Below are 23,380 nucleotides of genomic sequence, written 5' to 3'. Positions count from 1 at the left end.
GATTCAGGAAGAGTTCAAATCCGGCCTCAGACACTTAACACTTGCTAGCTGTGTGACCCTAGACAAGTCACTTAACCCCCATAGCCTCTCAAAAAAAAAAAACAAAACAAAAACAAACAAAAAAGAATAGGGGTGGAGAGGGCAAGTGAGAGGCAGATAACTTCTAGGAGTCTTCCCAGTTCTAGACTGTGGTTCTAATCTCCTTCAAAGCCTCTCTCCAAATGCCTTCTTTTCTTAGACCGCATCTCATCCTAGCTCCCTCATTCCTCGAAGGCACTGCAGGAAGATTAAAAGAGTGTTCCATGCATATTAATGACAAACCTGTAGTTTATACAACAGACATCCTGGGCCCTGGAGCACTTTCTTGGGAGCCCTGCCCCAGGGGAGTTATTTTTACTTCCCTTTGACAAATTCTATCCCTGCATTGTGCATTCAGTGCCAGCCTCAGAAAGGGAGGGCAAAGGGGAGGAGGCATGAGGATCAGGAGAGAGAGAGACAGAGACAAGGAGGAAGGGAGGGAGGGAGAGACAGAGACAGAGACAGAGACAGAGACAGAGACAGAGACAGAGATCAGGGAGAGGAAATGGGGCTGTGTAGGTCAGTTCTCAGAGGGTTGATTCATTGGTCTGGGATCTGTGTTCCTGGGTCTCTGTAGCTCCGGAGATTTACGGTGACCTTGGAGATGATGCCTCTTTCCCGCCTCTCTCCCTTGTCAGAAAATGAACAGTTTTCCTAACATTGACTGAATGCCCATGGCTAGGAGCCAGACTAAGCATCCGGGCCACAGGGCCACAGAGTAATAGAATCATAGAATGATGGAACAGAAAGAAGAAATCACAGGCTTCTAGGATCAGGAGCCAGACTTTTATAGCAACATAAAAACACAGAAGCCAAGAACTCTGAAAAACTTTAGGATCCTTTACTTCTGGTGCGATGGAGCCTTGAGAAAGCCCAGTGACTTTCCCAGGGTCACACAGCTAATAAGTGTCTGAAGCAAGATTTGACCTTAGGTCTTCCTGACTCCAGGCCTACTCTTAGATCTTGATATCCAGAGAATGGAAGAAAAAGGACAAATGCACCTATACCACAGTGTGTGTGAGGAGGGATGCAGGGGTATCAGGGGTAACAAACTAGATACTCAACAGTGTGGGTTAAATACTGGAATCAGTGCCTGAGGGAGGGTGTGGAGTCTCCTTCCCAAGTGGTTTTTCTTTTTGTTTTTTGGGTTTTTTGTGTGTGTTTTTTGGGGGGACCCAAGTGGTTTCTACCAAGTCTTCTAAGGTCCCTGTGATTGAGTAGTGACTGCTGACCTTATGCCCACCTCTGGGTGATAGGTCCTTTTTTTTGAGGTGGGGTGGGGCTGGACTTATGATTTCACTGGAGTAGGGAAGGGAAGAGGTGGGGTGAGAATAAGCACTTATATAGTTTTTACTATGTGCCAGATATTGTTCTAAACAATTTTTATAAATATTATTTCAGTTGATCTTCACAAAGTAAGAGCTATTATTACCCTCATTTTACAGTTGAGGAAACTGAGGAAAACAGGGGTTACATAACTTACCAGGGTCACAAGGTCAGTACATATTAGGCACTTCCAAGTCTGGGGTGACTTTTGCCTCTCAGATGCTATCATGATGCCCATTTCACAGATAGAGAAACTGAGGCGCTTCAAGGTTAAGCAGCTTGACCAGAGTCACAGAGCTATTCTTTGTCTGAGACAGATTTCAAACCCAGGTCTTCCCACTTCCACGTCTGGTGCTTTATCTGTGCTTTCCATTCTCCCTTCTGTGGTCCCATGAACAGACTGATCTGTAACAGATTAGAGTCAGGAACTGAACCAAATTACTTGCACATTTCTTCCAATCTGAGCACTGAGGAAGAGTGCTATAGTTAAGTATGAGGAGACACCCCAGATTTGAAGCCAGAAGATTTGGAATTTAGTCCCAGTTCTGTTACTTCCTAGCTGTGTGATCTCAGGGAAACTACTTCCGCTCTCTGGGCATCATTTCCCTGTACTGTTAAATGAGGGAATTGGCTCAGATCTTATCGTAGGCCCTTTCCTTGTCTTAGTGCTCTGCTCCTAAGAGTAACATTCCATGATAATCATAACCAAGCCCTCACTGTAGTGAGTGAGCTCTCCATCCTCCAAGGGATGCAGAGCACAGTGGTCTTTTCCAGGGTTAGAATATCCATCCCATTCATCACCAGTGGCTGGCTTCCATTTACCCGCACTGCTGACCTTGGGGCAGAGTTGGAGCTTGGAGGGAGTTGGGGCAGGCATAGGGGGTTAACATGAATCAGTAGAAAATCCACTAACCTTGTCAGCAGACCTGGCTGGGCAAGTCATTTAAACTCTGGGATCTTGGCTCCTTCAATGTCTTGAAGTCCCCATGTGCCGGGCCTAGAGTTTAGCTCTGATGTGAAAACTTTAGAGGAGAGCAGATGAGAGAGCTGCTCCCTACCCTTGGTGAACTCATAATTTAGCTCAGTGGATAGAATGCTAGACCCAGAGTCAGGAAGACCCGAGTTCAAATCCTGCCTCTGACACTTACTAGCTATGTTATCCTGGCTAAGTCAGTACCTCTGTCTCAGTTTCTCTAGTTAGAAATGAGGATAATAATAGCACCTACATCCCAGGGTTGTTATGAGGACCAGATAAAAATCACTTAGAAGAGTGCCTGGCATGTAATAGGTGTTATGTCGATGCATATTCCTTCTTCTTCCTTTCCCCACATACACACCTCACTTAACACAGCAACTATGATACCAAAGAAGCCATGTCATGTGAATTTGTGTAGATGGAGATCTGTTTCTTCACTATGGAGACCACCCAGTTCAACTCCTTTTTTTTACTGATGAGAAAAACAAGTCATAGGGAGAGTGACTTGCCCAAGGTCACACAGGTAGGAATTGGCAGCAATAAGACTGGAATCCATCCAGAACTTCTGATTCCAGATCCATGGTTCTTTCCACCGCACCATGCTGCCTCCTACTTAGGAGCTGATCCTTTTCAGTGGGGGAGGAGGGAAATCAGGGAAAGCTTCATGAAGGAGGTGTTACTGGTGTTAGTCCGTGAAGGAAGAGAGAAGGGCTTCAACAGAAGGAATTAGGGCAGGGTGGGATGGCCCAGGCCTTCCAAGCCCAAGGAATGGCCCCTGGAGAGGGTTAGAGGGACAGATTAACCCATTTTGACTATAAAAAAGAACATCTGAAGGGCAATAGCATAAAGTCAATCTTAAAGGGGAGGCCCATTCTTCCTGACAGTTTGTCATGATCTATTACGGGCTGGCTTCAGAGCGAGGTCTCCACACATTAGCCTTAAGCCTCCTTGCTCCCGAACCCCAACCAGATTTTCTGTCGAGGAATGTATCTGCCACAAATATATGCTTCTTTGCAATGGGGGAAACGGGCACTTGTGAAAAGAAGAAATGTTCTTGTAAGGTGAATAATCGTCCTGTAAATGCATCTGGTTGGTAAGTGGGGGTATCCGTATCTTTGGTTTGCTTTATATGGGGTCATTGGGAGTTCCTTGGACCGGCTTCTGGACTGGCTTTTGCCTCCATCCCCAGGATATTTTCATGGGTGCTTAGGGATTGTTTGCCAAGTCCCCTAATTTGGGAGGTGACATTCATTGGAGAATAGCATTCTAGGCAAAGGATTTTTCAATTGATCCAGATCACTCCCCAGCTCTTGGAGATAAGCCTAGGAAGTAGAATTCAGGAGTCCTGGATTCAACTTTTGACTCTTCCACTGACTTTCTTTGTGACCTTGAATAGCCCCCTCCCCTCTGTGGGCCTCAGATTCCTTCCCTTGAATTTGAGGAGAATAATACCTGTCCCATCTCATCCACATTCCAGGTCTAATGAGAGAATCTAGGGAGGACCAACTGAAAGGTTCAAGTGCCACCCCCCCCCCAGGGATGGAATTATTGGTGTAATGTCAATATTGGTATTGGTTCCTAAACCAACGTCACATCAAAATACTCATCCTATAGATTTCCCAAGGAGGATTGAAAGGCATCAGTGACTCTCCCCATTTTACAGATGAGGAAACTGAGGTCCCGAGAGATGCAAATGACTTTCCCCTTGTGTCAGAAAAGGAGCATTGTGGGTGTTGTGAGAACAGGACTGAATCTGGAGTCATAAGACTCGAGTTCAGCTCCCAGTTCTGCCATCTACTAGCCGTGGAACCCTCAAGAACTCCCTTCACATCTGGGATCATCAGTTTCCTCATCTGTCAAATGGGGACATTGTCCATTGTACTCCACCACACCTCACAGGGTTAGTGTGAGTAAAATGCTCTGCCAAGTACTAAAGGAAATGGGCATTATCGTTACTCCCAAAAGTTATGTGTCTGGTTCATAGCAGAATTGGAGCTCAGAATGACCTCAGCTTCTGTGAGCTGGGGTCTGCAGGGGTCCCTGGTCACAATGGAAAGAGGCCTGTCTTCTCACTATTTGCCCTTCAAAGCCCCATGTGGACTACTGCAATTGCTGGGTCAAAGAGCTGATGAGGATATACTCAAGCCTTCCTTTTGGGTCTGGCCATTTGGTTTCTATTTATTCTCCCTGGCCCTGGGCTGAAACCTGGCCCTGGCTACAAACTGAGCCCTGTCCCTGCCCCTAGACTGAGCCAGGCTCCTGGTCTTCCTTTCCCCCTTCTCCACTCTTATCCTTGGCTAGGCACCAGGTTCCCCATTGGGGCTTATGGTGACAATTGTAGCATACACAGAATATCAGTACCAAGGACAGTGACCCTGGGAAAAAGGGTCCAGAAAACAGGCTCTCCCTAGAGAAGCCCCCAGGCTCATTCCTCCTTAATCCTCACCCTCCCCTAGGTCACCTGATGACCCTGGGCCTGCCCCTTCTCCATCTCTGCCCCCAGCCAGGCTGTCTTTTGGTGCCTTCATTTCCCCTGTAAGCCCTGTAAGGCTTAATATCCAAGTATCTACTGTTTGCAAACCCTTGGCTCCAGTATACTATGTGATTTAGCTCTACCCCCAAAGTCCCTAAGACAAAGGCTCTTGAATATTTTTTTGCGTGACAAACCCCTTTAGAAGTCTGGTGATTATAGACTCCTTCTCAGATCATGCCTTTAAATATATAAAATAAAATACACAGGATTACAGAGGAAACTGATTCTATTGAAAGTGTTATCAAAATATTAATACAAATAAATTCACAGACCCCAGGTTGATTAGGATATCTCAGATCCCTCCTACCTCCTAGGCATGTCCCAGCCCCTCACCATCCCTAGAAGACCCCAGGATCCTCAAGCTCTCCCAAGGAGACCCTCATAGCATGTAAGGTTGGGCTGGTCCCTCACACCTCCATGAAATAGCTGGGCCCCTCACACTTGTTACAGAGGTGTAGACTCTTCTCCTTTTTAAAGTAGGGATTAAGTCAGTGGACCCCTCCTATCCCAAAGAAAGCTTTAGTCCCTCAATGCTACCCCAGGGACACCCCAGCCTTTTCAGCTCCTTCCTCCTCTGGAGCTTGGATGTGCTTGAGCTCCTGATGCCTCCTGAGGATGGCTAGGCCCCAGGTGCTGAACCTTCTCCCCTTTCCTCTAGGGATGCCATGGGCCCTTTATACCCCATATAAATGCCACAGTTTCTCATTCACTCAGGAATTCCCCAAGCCCCCCACCCCACCCCTCCTAGGAAAGCCACATACTCTTCATATTGTGGGTCCTTTCATAATTCCTAAAGACTCCTCTGCTCCTCACACTTGAAACTGTCCTGAGCCCCTAGGGATGTCCTACTCATACCTTGCTCCACTCCCTAGCTCCTGAGACCTATGGCCAGCCAGGGTTTAAAGATTGAAGTTTTAGCGGGCAGGGCTGTGTCTCCATCCAAGTCAACATTCTCCTGCTCATGCTATGCTGGGTCTGGTTGGTAGGCAGCCTTGAGGTCTCAAGTTGAGGAGTGAAGCAGAGAGGCCAAATGGGACCTGATGCCATTCCCGTCCCTCCCCTGCTCTGAGACTGTACCCCTGCCAAGGGAGGGAGCCAGCGAACCAGCTGCTGTTCCTGCCAGCCCCCTCGGGCCCTGCCAACTCGTCTCTCATTTTCTGTGCCAACAGGTGAACATGGTCATCGGGATCTTGGTTTTTAACAAACTTGTGTCCAAAGACGGGATCACAGATAAAAAGCTGAAGGAACGGGCAGGGTAGGCGGCCTCATTCTTTCCTCTGAGAAGATGAAAAAAGTGTTTGTTTTGCTTTGCTTTGAAACATTGAAACCACACATGCACTCACGCATGCACGCACACACACAGACCTCTAAGTTCCTGAAGACAATTTTGATTCATAACCAAGCAGCAAGATGGGATCCAGAGCCAGAGGCAGACCATGGGGCAGAGTGAAGGGGGGATGGGGAAGAAACCCAGCTGGGCTTCCCCCGCCACCTCCACATGGGGAAATGTGGGCACAGAGGGTGGCCAGGCTAAGCTGAGCTGAGCTGAGTTCCCTGGGGCCCTACATCTCCATTTTCTCAGCCCATCAGTAAGGGTGTAGGAAACGCTTAATGTGTGCCCAGGAGAACTGTTGGGTAGCTTGAGTCCATCTGGCCTGTTTGGTGCCATGGGGGAAAAAAACCCGCTGTGCCTGAAGTCAGGAGACCTGGTTTGAGTCCCTGCTCTGACACTACTTACTTTCTAGGGGACCTTGGACAAGTCTCTTCTCTCTAGTCCTCAGTTTCCCTATCTGTAAAATTAGGAGGGTTGATTATAGAATCACCCAGGTTCCTCATAGCCCCATTTTCTGCGATAACCCTTTATCGAAGGCTTTATGGACTTGGGCAGATCATATTATTGGTCAGAGTCCATCAGGTCCCTTTGTCCCCAGGACAAGTTTGGGGGTAGGATTTTTAATCCTCCTTTACCTAGTTGGAGAAGGAGACCCAGAGAGGGGCAGAGACTTGTCCAAGGTCACACAGAGAGTCACACGGGGGCCCAAGAATGTCTTTGGACTCTCCTGGGAAGGGAAGGGCCGATGCCTTAGCTGGCTGGTTATGGATCTCATTTTGTCGTGCAAACTTGCCCCCTGATCCCTGGCCCTCAAGCTCCCCAGCCCCATCTCTGTTACTTGGTGCCACTCTTGTTTCTCTCTGTGTGTATGTCCGTCCGTCCATCTGTCCGTCCAGAAAGATCTTTAGCATTCTGCCTGTTAGTAGGTTTGCCACCCCTTGCCTACCCCCCCTGCCCCAAATACTCTCCCCCTTCCTCTGTCCCTCTGCTTTTCTTCTCCTCCTTCTCCAGCCATCCTCCAAGCAGTGGGCAGCACCCTCTCACTTCCATAGCCCCACAATCAGCTGGTCCACTCACTCAACCTTAGCCCTCTGCCTTTAGCCATTAGCCACCTGCTACCAGCTTTTAACCCTTGGTTCTCGGCTTTCTGGCCCCTGCCTCACCCCCTTTCCCTGAGCCCTCAGTTCTCAGCACTATACCCTCTCCCTCAGCCTATAATCCTCAGTCCTATGCCCTCAGCCCTATGCCTCCCAGGCCCATGCTCTCTGCCCCCTACCCTTAACTAGTCTTTGATTCTTGGTCTTCAGTTCTCAGGCCTTTGCTCACCCTAGTCCCAGAGCTGCCCTGAATGACCCTTCCTAGGAGGGGTGCTAGGTGACTAGGATGGAAATCTTGGAATCCCCTCAGGGGTGCAACCACAGCGGCACTGCCATCTCCCAGGATCCTGGTGCTCATTCATAGATATGTACACACAATATAGATGTGCACACACATACACACAATTACACAGTAACAGTAACAATAGCTAAGACATACATTTATGCAGGGCACTTTAAGGTTGGCAAAGGACTTTACATATAACAGGATTATTTCATTTGATGTAACAGCAAACCTGAGACAGGTGCCATAAAAGTACCCAAGGACATTTGGCACAATAGGGAGTCCAGCTCAGGGTCTTTGTCCTTCCTCTCTCCAATTCAATCCTGTTCCACAAACATTATTGAGCATTTCCTATACTCAGCTCTGCTCCCAACTGGAAGAGAGGCAGCTAAGTAAGTAGGTCACAGCCTTTACTATCTGCGAGCTATAACCTGACAGAAGAGCACAATTAGGATAAACCACAGTGCAAGTAAGAGGCAGAGACGTACCAAGGTGAGGTCTGGGTAATGATGTGTTATAAGAAATCTGAGGAAGGGGAGATCGGCTGGTAGAGGGGAAAGAAGGCTCGGCTGGATATCAGTAGGCCTGAGCATGAACTCAGTGATGGGTGAAGGGAAAATGCTTCAAGAGTGGAGAAAAGCTAAGAAAGAGGGAAAAGAATGGAATCTATAGCCCTTGGGATGGTGAAATGGACTTTGATTCTTGGCAGAATTCTACAACATGTTAGTAAAAAGATAGTGAACTTCTAGAAAAGGGAGCAGTGATCAAAAAGAATCACTGTGATTGTATCAGTCAGTCAATCAACATACCTTTACTAAGCACCTGTCATGTACCAGTATGGTGGATAAAGAGCCACTGTTAGAGTGAGGAAGACCTGTGTTCACATCATACAGTGGCCGCTTACTGACTGGGTGGCCTTGGGTGAGTCCCATAACCTCTCAACATCACAGGCAACTTAGTCACCAAGAAGGGGACTATCTGCATTGGTAGAGGAAGTTTCTCAGCCTGTGCTCACTACATTGACAGAATTCCTGGTATGCTTTTAAAAAAGTTTCCCAGCCACCATGCCAGGTCTGTGCCAAGCTACAAATACAAAAATGAGGCTGTCTTCTCAGGGAGCTCACCTTCTAATGGGGGTAGCAACATAAGCACATAATTACGTTCCAAGTAAATACAATGGAGGGGGAGAGTCTGGAAATACTGGAGGCTGGGGGAATCTGGCAAGGCCTCATGTAGCAATGTGGTACTTGCATCAATTGAAGGAAGCTAGGGATTCTAAAAGGCATATGGGGAGACCATTCCAGGTTTTAGGGGCAGCCTATACAAAGGGACAGAAGAAAAGAGCCATGTCGGGGGAACCTCAGGGTCAGATTGGCCACATAGGACAGCAACATGTATATGTGTGTGCATATCTATATGCAAACACATACATGTAACATACATATGCACATAAACATATACATATATGTGTATAGATGTATATAATGATGTTGTTTATCCTTCTTTCTCAGAGAGGACCATCATAGATGTGATGGCTTGCACTGAATTGGATTTAAGTGAGGGAGGGCTGTGCAAAGTCTCCAGCCTCATTCTCTCCTCCAGGGCCATCTGGGTCCAGTGGCAAAATGTGCTATCAGGATGACTGGAGATGGCCCCAGATGTTTAAGGCAATTGGGATGAAGTGACTTGCCCAGGGTCACACAGCTAGTAAATGTCTAAGGTGAGATTTGAACTCAGGTCCTTCCAACTTCAGGGTCAGTGCTCTATACTTTGCACCACCTAGCTGGCCCCCCCATACTTATACCTATACCTATACACATACATATTTACACACATACATATGCATATATATATACATGTACAGTATACATATATACATGTACATATACAGTGCATATATGTGTATATATACAAATACGTCTAGAAAGGTTTATTATATATACACATGCATACATATATGTACATATCTACGTGTGTTGTATGGCTATATACATGCATATAAATACATATATATACACATACACATATATATGTTTGTGTGTGTGTATATATATATATATATATAATATAAAGGTAAGTTGGAGCCAGTTTGTAAAGTACTTTAAAGGTGAAACAAAGGAATTTACATTTGACCCTAGAGGTAATAGGAAGCTCCTAGAGTTAATTGAACAGGTAATTGACATAGTCAAGTTTATTTTTTAGGAAAATTACCAAGAGCAGGTCATGCTACACTAACCTTTATTTCCAATTAGATCAATGGATTTGGCAAGGAAAAGCTGGGGATAACATTTACTCAGATCCATGCTATTCTTGGTGGACAGGGTGAAGATGTATGGGTTAGGCAATAGTTCAGTTAATTGGATTCAGAGCTGGTTGGATGTTCCAGTGACTCGGGTGGCCATTCATGTTTCAATACAAAAAAAACAAAAAGGTTGGAGGTCTCCTTGGGATCTGTGCTGCTTAACCTTTTTAAAAAAAGTAATAATTTGAATAAAAGAATCATAACTTGTATGTGACACAAATCTAGGAAGACAAGCCCAAACACTGGATTATGGAGTCAGGAATCAAAGCAATCTTCATAGGCTAGGAAATTGTCCTGAGTCTAATGAAATGAAAATTAATGAGGACAAATGCAAAAGCTTATTTTGGGGTTCAAGGAATCAACTCCAGAAGCATAGGATGGTTAGCAACAGTTTGTCTGAAAAAGACCAGAGGATTTTAGAGGACCACAGGCTCAAAATTAGACAAGAATAGCATATGGTGGTCAAGAAATATAATCTGAAGCTGCATCAGGCATATAATTGTGTCCAGGATAAAGGGGACAATAGCAACCTTGTTGTCTGCTTTTCTGGAGTTTTGTGTACATTTCTGAGTGCTGCCTTTTAGGAAGGCCATCATTGAGTTGGGTCAAGCCAAGAAATGGGCAACAGGATGTTGAAGGGCCTTGAGCTCATGCCATAGGGGGATATGTTGAAGAAACTGAGAAACTTAAGAGTTTTTTTTACTTGTTATGCTGGGCCCTGGATATGGGGTGGGGGGAGAACTAAAAGCAATGAGGAGCAAGAATAGAGATATAGAGAGAGGCTTAACATCAGGAAAAACTTCCTAAAGAATTGGATCTGTCCCAAATTGGAATGGGCTACCTCTGGAGGGGGTGTGGATTCCCCTCAATTAGAGGTCCTTAAGCAAAGGGGCCTGCTTGGCTTTGAGCCTTATCACCTATGTGAGCTTGAGCAAATTCCTTCTGTTTAAAATGACAGGGTGGATTATGATCTCTCTGGTCACTTCTGCTTCTAAAGCTAATAATGCTTTGACCTTCATCTGGGGCCAAAGGTGGAGGAATGTGAAGAAAGGCTTCTTTGAGGAGATGGCCCTGAGTGGGACCATGAAGGGAGGTAGTGACTCCAGCCATTTGGAAGTGGGGTGGGCCAGGAGCCTGTGCCTAGTCTTTAATATATCCCTCCTTGGGTAGCTAGGTGGCGCAGGGGATAGAGTGCTGGGCCTGGCATCAGGAAGACTCGTCTTCCAAGTTCAAATCTGGCCTCAGACACACTTACTAGCTGTGTGACCCTGAGCAAGTCACTTAACCCTGTTTGCCCCAGTTTCCTCATCTGCAAAATGATAAATGGCAAACCACTGCAGTCTCTTTGCCAAGAAAACCCCAAATGGAGTCACAAAGAGTTGGACATGACTGAAGATGACTCTCCCCCTCAGTGCTGTCCAGATTCTCTTAGCTTCAGTCCAGACACCCCCTTACTTTACTCAGCTCTCCCAAAGCAGCGAGCAGTTCTCTCCCACCCCCACCAAAGTGAGATTTGATAGTAATCATAATAGCTGACATTTGGATAACATTTTAAGAGGTTTTTTATAATTTTACTTTTTAAAAATTCCAAATGTCACAAACAAAAACAGAGTTTATTCATTGATATAACATTTTGAAGTTTCCCATAGCCTCCTAAACAACCCTGTAAGACTGTTATAAGGTATAATCTCCATTTTACAGAGGAGTCAAGGACAGCTCAGGAAAGTTCACTGACTTCTCCACAGGCCTCCATCCAGTAGGAAATGGCCCCAAGACCCCCATCTTCCTAATTCTAATTCTAGAAACTTCTCCAATCTGTGGTGCTGCCCATATAAAGGAAAAGTGGGCAAATAGAACAAATGAGGACATGACCCCCACAGCACTCTAAGGTTTCTTTTCTTTCGTTCTTTTTTTTTTTTTAGTGGGGCAATGAGGATTAAGTGACTTGCCCAGAATCACACAGGTGTCAAGTGTCTGAGGCTGGATTTGAACTCAGGTCCTCCTGAATCCAGGGCTGGTGCTTTATCCACTACACAACCCAGCTGTCCCTGTGCCTTTCATCTTCCATGAGGTCCTAGGGTTAGAAGTAGGAGGAAAATGTAGGGATCATCTCATCTAACCCTCATTTTATACATCAGGAAACTGAAGCTCAGAAGGAGTGACTTGGGCAAGGACACACAGCAAGTAAGTAGAAGAACTAGGATTCTCACCCACATTTTCTGATTCCAAATCCAGTATTTTTTTTCCATTACACCAGATAACTGGCCTCGCTGAGTGAGGAGAAATGCATCATGGGAAGGCTGGTCACAAGGGGATAAAGTTAGCTCCTCATCTGCTGAGGAGTGGAGGGGTGGGGGCACTGTTTTGACAGGGAAAGTACCCATGTCAATGTCTTCAGTAAGCCTTGGGAGATTCCAGTGTCTGCAGGGGAAGAAAATGGAGCTAGAGAGACTATCACTGCTTCACCTATTATGGATTGGAGCTTGGGTTCAGACTTGGATCTTTTGATCCCAACCAAGACCAGGTGAGTCTTCAGGAAGCTAGGTGGAACAGTGATTAGGGCATGGGGGCTGGAATCAGGAAGCCCTGGATTCAAATTCAGATTCAGATACTTAGTAGATGGTAAAGTCACTTAACCTCTGTCTCCCTCAGTTTCCTCATTTATAAAATGAAGATCATGATAGCACCTGTCTCCCAGGGTTGTGAGGATCGAATGAGATAATCATTATAAAGAGCATAGGACAATATCTGGCATATTGTAGGTACTATAGAAATGTTAGCTAAGACTATTAGTGTTACTATGATTGTTATGATTATTAGCTCCTTTTCCCCTACTATACCATGCTTGAAGTTCTATAGCCTAGGAATCTTCACTTAAAGATTTCCTTAGGGGGGCAGCTAGGTGGCCCAATGGATAGATCACCGGCCCTGGAGTAAGGAGTACCTGAGTTCAAATCCGGCCTCAGACACTTGACACTTACTAGTTGTGTGACCCTGGGCAAGTCACTTAACCCCAATTGCCTCACCAAAACAAAAAACAAAAAAACCCAACCCAAAAAACAAAGATTTTCTTTGTCTCATACCCTTTCCTTGGTTAATAAGATGACAGTAGCTAATATTTACATATCTGTTTAAGGTTAGCAAAGCGTTTTTACAAACTTTATCTTATTGAAGCCACACAACAACCCTGGAGGGTAAGTGCTATTATTATCCCTTAACTTCACGGGTGAGGATAGAAGGCTCAGAAAGGGTGAGTTACTTGTATATGGTCACACTGCCACTAAGTGGATTTATCAACCCTATGTCCATCTACCATTGGCCTACTTGCCACCATTCCCTGGCTTCTGACATCCTGGTGACTTTAGGTTCTTTTCCATTTCTAGCCCACCCATCTGCCAATTTCTATGATCATAAGAACACTGGATTTGGATCCAGAAACCCTGAGTTTGAATCCTGAATGTGGTTCCACTACATGTTACCTACATGCCCTTGGACAAGTTACTTAAGTCATGAAAAATAATTATCAGTGACTACCAATTTTATAGATAGGAAAACTGGGATGCAGAGAATGATATGGTTGACCCACCTCACCAGAGAGGCAGTGTGGTGTCATGGAAACCATCAGTAGATCTTGATTCAAGTGTTGAGAATGATATTGACTCATCGTGTGATCTTGGGCAAGTCCCTTCCCTATCACTGTACCTCAGTTTCCTTCTCCATAAAATGAGGAGAGCAGAAGAGATGGTTTGCAACATTCCTTTGAACTCTGAAATCCTACACACCTTTAGTCATACTATGTCCAAGTTGATGAATTTTAATAAGAACATGAATTTAGAGTTGAAAGGGACCATGGAGGACATCTAGTCCTGTGTCCTCTTCTTCCTCCCTTAGATAGGGAAACTAAGACCCAGAGAGGTATCTAAATCCACCCAGAGGGTAAATAGCAGAAAGTGGATTCAAACTTGTGTCCTCTGGCTCCAAATCCAGTAATTTTAATGTTTTTTTTTTTTTTTAAGTGAGGCAATTGGGGTTAAGTGACTTGCCCAGGGTCACACAGCTAGTAAGTGTCAAGTGTCCAAGGCTGGATTTGAACTCAGGTACTCCTGACTCCAGGGCCAGTGCTCTTAAATCCAGTCATTTTAAAGTGGAGGAAACTGAGGACTGTTGAGGTGAAGTGTCTTACTCAAAGTCATATGCATAGTAAACCAAAGAGTGGACATCTGAACACAGGTCTCCTGACTCCAAATCCAGTGGTCTTTCCATCAGACCTAATTGTCTTCAATTAGGTCCTTTGCAAATCAAAATCCTACATTCTTGGGTCCTTCTGGGGAGTAAGAAGTCATTATTGTATCCAAGAGAGAGTCAGGAAAGAGCCTTGACTTTGCCACTGATCTCTCTATGAGACATTGGGTGACTCACTTAATTTCTGAGTATTAATTTCTTTGTCTGAAAAATAGCATGACCCTGGGAAGGCTGGTGGACTAGTCATTTCCTCTGCTCTTACCAAGCCAATATGGTTCTAGCTCTAAGCCCCCAACAATGTTTACTGTTTCCCATCCATATCACAAAAACCGAACCAGGTACAATTTTTTTTTTTAGTGAGGCAATTGGGGTTAAGTGACTTGCCCAGGGTCACACAGCTAGTAAGTGTTAAGTGTCTGAGGCCGGATTTGAACTCAGGTACTCCTGACTCCAGGGCCGGTGCTCTATCCACTGCGCCACCTAGCTCCCCCCACCAGGTACAATTTTAAGCAACATACCAGTAATAAGGAAAGGGATATTTCTTCAAAAAGGGCAGTTAGGTGGTGCAGTGGATAGAATGTTGAGCTTGGAGTAAGAAAGACTCATCATCCAGAGTTCAAATTCAGTCTTAGATACTTGCTGGTTGTGTGACCCTGGGCAAGTCACTTGACCATGTTTGCCTCAGTTTCCTCATCTGGAAATTGACCTGGAGAAGGAAATGGCAAACCTCTTCAGTATCTCTGCCAAGAAAACCCCAAATGGGGTCATGAAGAGTTGGATACAACTGAACAACAAAAAGAAGGCATATGTGTATGCACACATACCTGTACACACACATACACAGATACTACTACACTTTCATATAAAGCAATTATAGAAGCAGTGGTGTCTGGTGAAGACCACCTGCAACTTCCTCTGTGATTTCCCTTCTCTGAGTCTCAATAGCCTAATCTGTGAGATAGGAATTAGAATCTATGCGCCATGGACCTCACAGGATGCTCACCTTTGAGTGTGTCACTGAGCACTCTGGGCTTTGGTCTCTTTCTCTGCTGAAGAGATAACAGTAGAAGCCTAAGACATGCCTCAAGGAGGGGTGGGTTAAGGTGGTTTGAGGAAATCATGTCTACAAAGAGCTGTGCAGATGTGAGCTCTTGTTGCTACCGTTCATTAGTGTTTAGCCCATGGCTTTGAACAGAAGGAGGGCTCTGGAATGATCTGTCAGATGGACATCATATGAACAGTTAGCATTTAGAAAGCACTTTACAAGTATTCCATCATTTCATCTTCATGCCATTCTTGGGAGGGAGGTGCTATTATTAGCCCCGTTTCACAGACAAGGAAGCTGAGGCCGACTGAAGATGAATGGCATGCCTCGAGTCACACAGCTAGTCAATGCCTGAGGCTGGGTTTGAACCCAGGTCCTCCCAACTGCAAGGCCAGGATCCTATCCACATTTATTCCCCCCAACCCCGGGTTCAAATTCACTTTAGAGACATGGGGCTGGAACAGGTCCAGAGGAGAGTACCTTGAATGGTGAAGGTATATAATACTGAGAATGGGTTGAAGGAACTGGGAATGCTTTAGTCTGGAAAAGAGAAAACTCAGGGGCCAGGAGATGAGAGTGGATTGGCAGGGGGCGGAGGGGAGACACACCAGCTGACTTTAAGCATTTGAAGGACTATAATGGGCAAAAGGGATTAGCTTTGTTTTGCTTGGCCCCAGAGGAAAGAGCTGAGTGTAGAGGGAGAGGGGAAGGAAAAAAGGCTCCCACTATGCACAAGATCTTTCCTGCATCACCTCCAGTAAGTCACTTCACTTCTCTGACCTGCTGTTTCCTCATTACTAAAGCAAGAACTAGGTGATCCACCCCTAAAGTCACAAGCTTTGTTTGGGAAAATGCTTGCTGCTTTCTCCCGATAATTAGAGCTGTCCAACAATAGGATGGACTGACCCAGAAGAGAGCAGGCTCACTGTCAAGGGAGGTGTTAAAGTGGAAATTATATTACCTGCTTGGGAATATAGTCAGAGCATAATAGACTGTTAGGACAGGGATGAACTATAGAGGTCAGCTAGGCCAATCTCAGGCAGCTGGTGGTGTGGTAGGTAGAGTGCTGGCCCTGGAGTCAGAGGACTTGAGTTCAAATGCAGCCTCAGATGCTTACTAGCTGTGTGACCCTGGACAAGTCACTTAACCCAGTTTGCCTCAGTTTCCTTATCTGGAAAATGAGCTGGAGAAGGAAATGACAAACCACTCCAGTATCTTTGCCAAGAAAACCCCAAGTGGGACCACAAAGAGTTGGACACAACTGAAATAACTCAACAACAAGGCCAATCTCTTTCTTTTAGAGCTGAGTAAACTGAGGCAAAAAAGGGGAAATGATTTGCCCAAGTCCACATAGATAGTAAGTGTCAGATAGAACATGGTAAATGTTTAACTTACTGGCTCTGTGGGGGGGGGGGAAGGGGAATTGCCACACAATATACTTTCAATTTTAACCTGCCTTATTAACATTTTCTCCATCACTTTCTTAAGTCTAGAGCAGTCATGTCAAACTCAAATAGAAACAGGGACCACTAAATAGACATAAGGATCCCTATTGGCTACATGTTGATTATTGTTTTTATTTATTTTGTTAAATATTTCCCAATTCTATTTTAATCTGGTTCAGCTGCATTAGCGAATATGGAGGGCCCTGCCAGGTCACATATTTGACACACGTGATCTAGACAGTCAACAAAGGGATAAATCAGGCCCTGCTTTGTAGCATTTGCCTATTTCAGACATGTAAACACTTACACTGAAAATTTAACAATCAGCTCTTGCTAACTAATTTTAGCATACCTTTGGCTAGAGAGCCCAGGTCTCATAGCTCCCTTTATGGTGCTGTTTCCATTGAACGAACCACTTGCCTTTTGGAAAAGCAGGCCCTGATTCAGGAAAGATTGAACCTTAAGCCCCCTCCTAACTCTGGGTTTCTGAGTTGGAGTCATATACACATGCAGGCATGCAATGATCCACTGGCACAGGGGCCTTGCTAGTTGTAGATAGACATGTAAGCATACACGTCTCTCAGTCCATCCATCAGTCACCGAGTCTGGACTGAGCCTCGTGTTGCTGAACTCTGTTACGTGAGTGGAGGGGAGATGTGTGGCCCTGCCTTTGGGGAGGTCGAGGTCTACAGGTACACACACACACACACACACACACACACACACACACACACACCCTCGCACACAGGTATGTACAAACATACACAGATACATAGACACGTGGCTGTGCACCCACTTTCTCTCTCCCCAATAATGATACAGATATCCAGATAATCACAAAAACACACAGGCACACACAAACCGCCCCCCCCCCGCCCCGCCCCGATCGTGCCTCTTAAACCTCACTGTGACTTTTCAACAGAAGGGTTTAAAAGCTGAACGAGAAATCCCACCACCACCATCATCATCTCAGCTTGGATCTTCAAATAGCCAGCAAGATCCAGTGGCACAGGATCCCCTCCAACAAAACCCCTGACCCCCCAGCCCCCAAGCATCAGCCACGGCTCCACACTTTGCCCCCTCTCCTCCCCGAGCTATCTCCAGTCAGGAGTCAGTGATGACAGCTGGGGTTCCAATATCACCCTTCCCAGAGTCTTAAAGCGGGCCTGGGCCAGCGCCTGGGCTGGGAGACACACCCCACTCCTCTGTGCTTGTGAACTTTATCCTCTTCCTTCTTCCCCCCACTTCTTTCCCTCCCTTGTGCATCATTCCCTCCATCCCCTAGACCTTCCCCTAATAAGTTTGGGGTCCCCTCTTTTACCCCCTTTTCTTTTGTGTTCTGAGAGAAAAAGGTATTTGGTTTTGTTTCAGTCTTTGATTTCACTTCCAGTCAGATGGCAGTGCCCCTGTATGGTCTGGCCTTGAAATGTGCCAAGTGCGGAGTGGTTTCTGCGGCCCAAGAGACAGCGGCCACCACCAGTAATGCCATGTTAGTGCAGCCCCTTCCCCCTCTTTGCACCTCACCTCCTGCCCTGCTTTCCCCTCCCATTCTTATGAGTCCCCACCCCCTACCTCATGCCCTCCTTGCCTTCTCTCACCCAGCCTCCTGGAGCTTTTTCCTTCCTTCCTTCCTTCCTTCCTTCCTTCCTTCCTTCCTTCCTTCCTTCCTTCCTTCCTTCCTTCCTTCCTTCCTTCCTTCCTTCCTTCCTTCCTTCCTTCCTTCCTTCCTTCCTTCCTTCCTTCCTTCTTTCCTTCCTTCACCCTGGCGCTTTCTTTCTGTCCCCCTCCTCTTCAACCTTGGGTTTTCTCACCCCCTCTGAAATGAGGACAAGGGAAGGCTATCTGGAGTCAGTCAGTCTGTGGTCAGGTTCAGGATTCAGTCTGTAGTGAGGGTCAAGGTTCATCTTTAGGGTTCCATTATCTAATCAGACTTAGGGATCTACTTAGGTTCAGGCTGCAGACTCAGCCTGCTTAGGGTTCAGTCTGTGCTCAAGGTAAAGTCTCAGCCTGTGGTCAGGTTTGGGGATCAGCCTGCAGAGGGCAAGGTCTCTGTCTGTGAGCAGGGTCAGTCCTCTGTCTATGACCTGGGTCAGGCCTTCATCTGTGACCAGGGTCAGGCCTCCGTCTGTGACCAGGGTCAGCTCTCTGTCTGTGACCAGGTTCTGGGCTCGGCCTGTGACCAGGGTCAGGCCTCTGTCTGTGAGCAGGGTCAGGTCTCTGTCTGTAAGCAGGGTCAGGCCTCCGTCTGTGACTAGGGTCAGGTCTCTGTCTGTGACCATGGTCAGGCCTCTCTGTCTGTGACCAGGGTCTGGGCTCAACCTGTGCTCTGGCTCAGGTCTCTGGCTGTGACTGGGCTGAGGTTCAAGCTGGGGCTTGAGATTAAGGGATTGTTCTGGGGTCATGGAAGAGAATCTTCTTAAAGGGAGTAATTGAGCCTGGGAGATGAGGAAGGTTTCATGAGCTAATCCTAGGCCCCCTCCCTGGTCTAAATCCTATGATCTCATGGTCCACACAGTAATCAAATCGGTGACTCCAGATTAATTTTGATTGAACTCAAATGTGTAAAGCTCCTACATGCTTAGAGCCCTGTGCTCATTGTTCAAGGATGAAAAACCCATCTACTCCCTTTCAAGGTTCAATAGCCTTGCTAACAGCTCGCTTTGGTTCTGGCTTTGACATGCCCTAGTTCGGAAGAGGCTGGAACAGTCAGGGAACGCTCTCAGGAGGTGGGGCTGATTAGGCCTTGAAGAAGATACAGGATTTCACACAGGGAAAGAAAAGGAGGGGCCTCCCCTCACAAGATGAAGGACTGAGCCTGGCTTATGTAGGAGACCAGGGACAGGAGGAGGCACACAGTGGTATTAGAAACGCCAAAGGCATTTGAGCGGGACAGTAACAGGACCCAAAGGGCACCTGGGAGAGAAACAAATGAAGCAGAAAGAACCAAGGCTTGGAAACTGAATCAAGTTGAGGATGGGGTACTCTATGGGAGAGTATAGTTAGACTGATTAAGGGCTGGTCTAATGGCCCAGTGCAAGTGGTCATTAACGGCCTCCTTGGTCTTCCAGGAGAAAGAAATATTCACTGTCAGAGGGCCCTGGCTGGGGCCTGAGGTTCCCCATTGCTTAATCTCTTTCTAATTCAGTTTGAGCATGTACTATGGGTTAGTTATAGTGGGGCGGGGAAGATATAGGGAAGAAAAGGGAAGGGAACAGAGGTCAGTAATGATACATGGTCTTTATATAGTACTTTCCTATAATAATATATATTTTCTGTGCTAATAATAGCACATGCTTCTATTTGCTCCTCATGACATCCCTTATAGGTAGGTAGCATATTATAATTATCTACATTTTATAAGTGAAGGAAGAAGGGCCAGAAAAGGGAAATGTTCTGACCAAGACTACACAACAGTTACTAAGTAAGATTTGTCATTGATTGACTTTGTGACTTTGGGCGAGTCATTTTCTCTCTCTGGGCCTCAATTCCCTCACCTTGTGAAAATGAATGAACAAATGGATATAAAAAAGCACTTACTATGTGCCAAGTACTGGGGAATACAAATAGAAAAAGTGAGACGTTTTCTGCTCTCAGGTTTAATTGGGAAAGACAACATATAAAAAGAAAATTCATTTTCCAGGAAGAAAAGAGAGGCTGGGAAGTCCTAAATGTTTCTTGCAGAGAGCAAATTGCAAGGGCCAGAGGCTACATCATTTGTTTAAATGACAAGTGTAGGGGGGAGCTAGGTGGCACAGTGGATAAAGCACCAGCCCTGGATTCAGAAGGATCTGAGGTCAAATCCGGCCTCAGACACTTGACACTTACTAGCTGTGTGACCCTGGGCAAGTACTTGACCCTCATTGGCCTCCAAAAAAATAAAAAAATAATAAATGACAAGTGTTGGGGACCCATTGGGAAAGATAATAGGGCCTGGAGGACTTGAGTAGGCCAGGACTGGGCAGATGGTAAGGTCTAGTGACCATCCATCTCACTGAAGTGATAGAGTTGGTGACTCCTATTGGGCACCCAGGTAATTTCTTTCCACTGGTGTTTGCCTTCTCCCTTTCCAGGTGGGTTCTGGGACCAGCTGTAGCTAGGGGATGACTCTGGGCCTCAATCTTTTTCAGCTATAAAGTGAAATGTCTTCCAGGGGGTTGGAAAAGATGCTTCTCCAAGGCTCTTTCCAGCTCTCAGTCTGTGACCCCATGCTCCTAAGAACTAGATGATGTCCTTGGTGCCTTCATGCTCTTAAGTCCTGAGGTCTTGTGCCTTCTGAGGTCTCAAGGGCCTTGACTTCTTGAAATCCACTGGGGAATTGCACATTTTCTCCTTCCCATTTTATCTTGAATCACTGAATTGACCTGGAAAGGATCATGAAGAACATCTAATACATGTAGAGTTGCTACAGATGAAGAAAGTAAGGGTAGGGAAGTGAAGCAACTGGCCCAAGGTTACACAGGTAATAATAAGTGACAGAGCCAGGATTTGGTCCTCTGCCTATGTGGCACCATAGTGCAAGAGCACGGGGCCTGGAGTTAGGAAGACCTGAGTTCAAATCTAGTCTTAGACACTAACTAGCTGTGTGACCCTGGGCAAGTCACTTAACCCTGTTTGCCTCAGTTTCCTTATCTATAAAATGAGCTGGAGAAGGAAATGGCAAACCACTCCAGTTGTCATTTTTGTTTATCCTTTGTTCTCAAAGAGGATATGATATTAGGGAGCTGTCATGACTTGCACTTAATTGGATTTAAGTGAGGGAGGGCTGTGCAAAGTCACCAACCTCACTCTCTTTTCCAGAGCCATTTGGGTCCAGTGGCAAGATGTACATCAGGACAACTAGAGATGTACACAGATGTTTAAATCAATGAGGGTTAAGTGACTTGCCCAGGGTCACATAGCTAGTAAGTGTCTGAGGTGAGATTTGAATTTAGGTCCTCCTGACTCCAGGGCCAGTGCTCTATTCACTGTGCCACCTAGCTGCCCCAAACCACTCCACTGTCTTTACCAAGAAAACCACAAATGGGGTCACAAAGAGTCAGATATGATTGAAATAAGTGCACAACAACCTCTGGCTCCAAATTCAGCATTGTCTGCATTGCACATTTGCTATAAAATTTCGGGGACTGGGTCGGGAGTAGTCAAAATGACATTAATTTCTAGTCCTCAAAGTTATGGTCATGACAAAAGTCTTAGATCTTAAATAGCTGATGACTTTGTGACAGAACCTCTCCTAAAGGTTCTTAGCCCAAAATTAACCAACTGGGTAGGTACATTATGAAGGCACAAGACAGTTAATAGAGTTGTTGTGTTCTTCCTATTCCAGTACTACCCTCACCCCGACCCCATTACCACCACCACCACCATCATCATCATTACCATTTTCTAGATGTTCTCTCCACAGTAGGTAAGCTAGGGAGTGTACAAATAGTAATATCCTCATTTCACAGAGGGAGAAACTGAGTCTCAGAGAGTGGAAGAGACTGTCCCAAGGCAAAACAGACGCAGCATTTTAGAGGCAGTGTGGTGCAGTGAAAGGAACCTTAAACCTGGAGTCAGGAAGACTTGGGGTTTGAATCCTGCCTCTGGCACTTATTAATTCTGATTGTTAATAAGTCACTTAATCTCTCAGCCTCACTTTCTTGATTGCTAAAATGGGTAGAATGAGATTTATAGCACAGAGCTCTTGTGAGGTTCTAATGAGATGAAGTCTCTGGAAAACTTTATGAATGTTGAAGTGCCATATAAATGTCATCTATTATTTGGAGGGCGGGTTGGGGCAGGGCAATGAGGGTTAAGTGACTTGCTCAGGGTCACACAGCTAGTAAGTGTCAAATATCTGAGGCTGGATTTGAACTCAGGTCCTCCTGACTCCAAGGCCGGGGCTTTATCCACTGTGCCACCTAGCTGCCCCCTTATTATTATTAATAGCTATTACTATTAGTAGTATTGTTATTGTTATGTAGCAGATGTAGGGCTCAAACTCAGGTCTTCTCACTCCTAATCTGGGACTTATTCCACTAAGAGCTGCTTAGGAAGCTTCAGAGGAAAAGGTTGGGAGAACTCAGGAGAGACTTAGAAGGATAGATGAGGCCAAAGACAGAGATTCTAGATATTACCTAGCGCTTTCTAAGCCATCCTGGAGCCATCTCCTGGGAGAGAACCCAGGCATCCTGCCTAGAAACCAGGCACAGGCTATCAACATTGATGCCAGCAGCTGGTGGTGTTTCCCCTCCTGAGAAGGTTAGGGACAGGGCCGGGTAGGGCAGAGAGCTGAGGTCACCAAGGCCATAATTTCCCTTTCTATGCTAGCTAGTCATATTCACAGAGAAAAAAAATGGCGTTTCTGTCTATGGATTATGCCCTCTACTGTATCACGGACATAGCCCTGATTTTGGTCTTTGACTGAGCCCTACCTTTGGCGTCATACTGAGCCCTGAGACTGTGTCCTAACTCTATTTCATAAAGTCTACGGTCTGACACTCAGCACTGATTGAACTTTATGGCCCTAGACATGGATTCTTACCCATTTTTGTGTCATGAACTTCTTTGGCAGTCTGGTGAAGACTATGAATCTCTTCCAGTTTTTTTTTTTTTAAATCATTCAATCAATCATTAAACATTTATTAAGATCCTACTTTGTGGGGTAGCTAGGTGGCGCAGTGGATAGAGCACTGGCCCTGGAGTTAGGAGTACCTAAGTTCAAATCTGGCCTCAGACACT

At 45.8% G+C, this 23,380-nt stretch overlaps 1 protein-coding gene across 7 annotated transcripts in view; it reads left to right on the top strand.

Annotated features, from left to right (window-relative positions):
* ADGRB1 (adhesion G protein-coupled receptor B1) overlaps window positions 1-23,380 on the top strand; it is a 270,194-nt gene that overhangs the window by 213,043 nt on the left and 33,771 nt on the right. For 4 of the 7 annotated variants that reach the window (XM_044005365.1, XM_044005341.1, XM_044005356.1 and 1 more), the window contains exons 24-25: window positions 6,083-6,168; window positions 18,051-18,149. In XM_044005365.1, coding sequence (XP_043861300.1) covers window positions 6,083-6,168; window positions 18,051-18,149 — 185 coding nt within the window. The remainder of the gene's footprint in view (window positions 1-6,082; window positions 6,169-18,050; window positions 18,150-23,380) is intronic. The other 3 variants (XM_044005379.1, XM_044005387.1, XM_044005371.1) reach the window with 1 other exon arrangement.

Source organism: Dromiciops gliroides, chromosome 1 (assembly GCF_019393635.1).
Source record: "Dromiciops gliroides isolate mDroGli1 chromosome 1, mDroGli1.pri, whole genome shotgun sequence".
NCBI lineage: Eukaryota > Metazoa > Chordata > Mammalia > Microbiotheria > Microbiotheriidae > Dromiciops > Dromiciops gliroides.
Note: the sequence above shows the minus strand (reverse complement) of the source record. Positions and strands in the feature narration are given on the sequence as shown.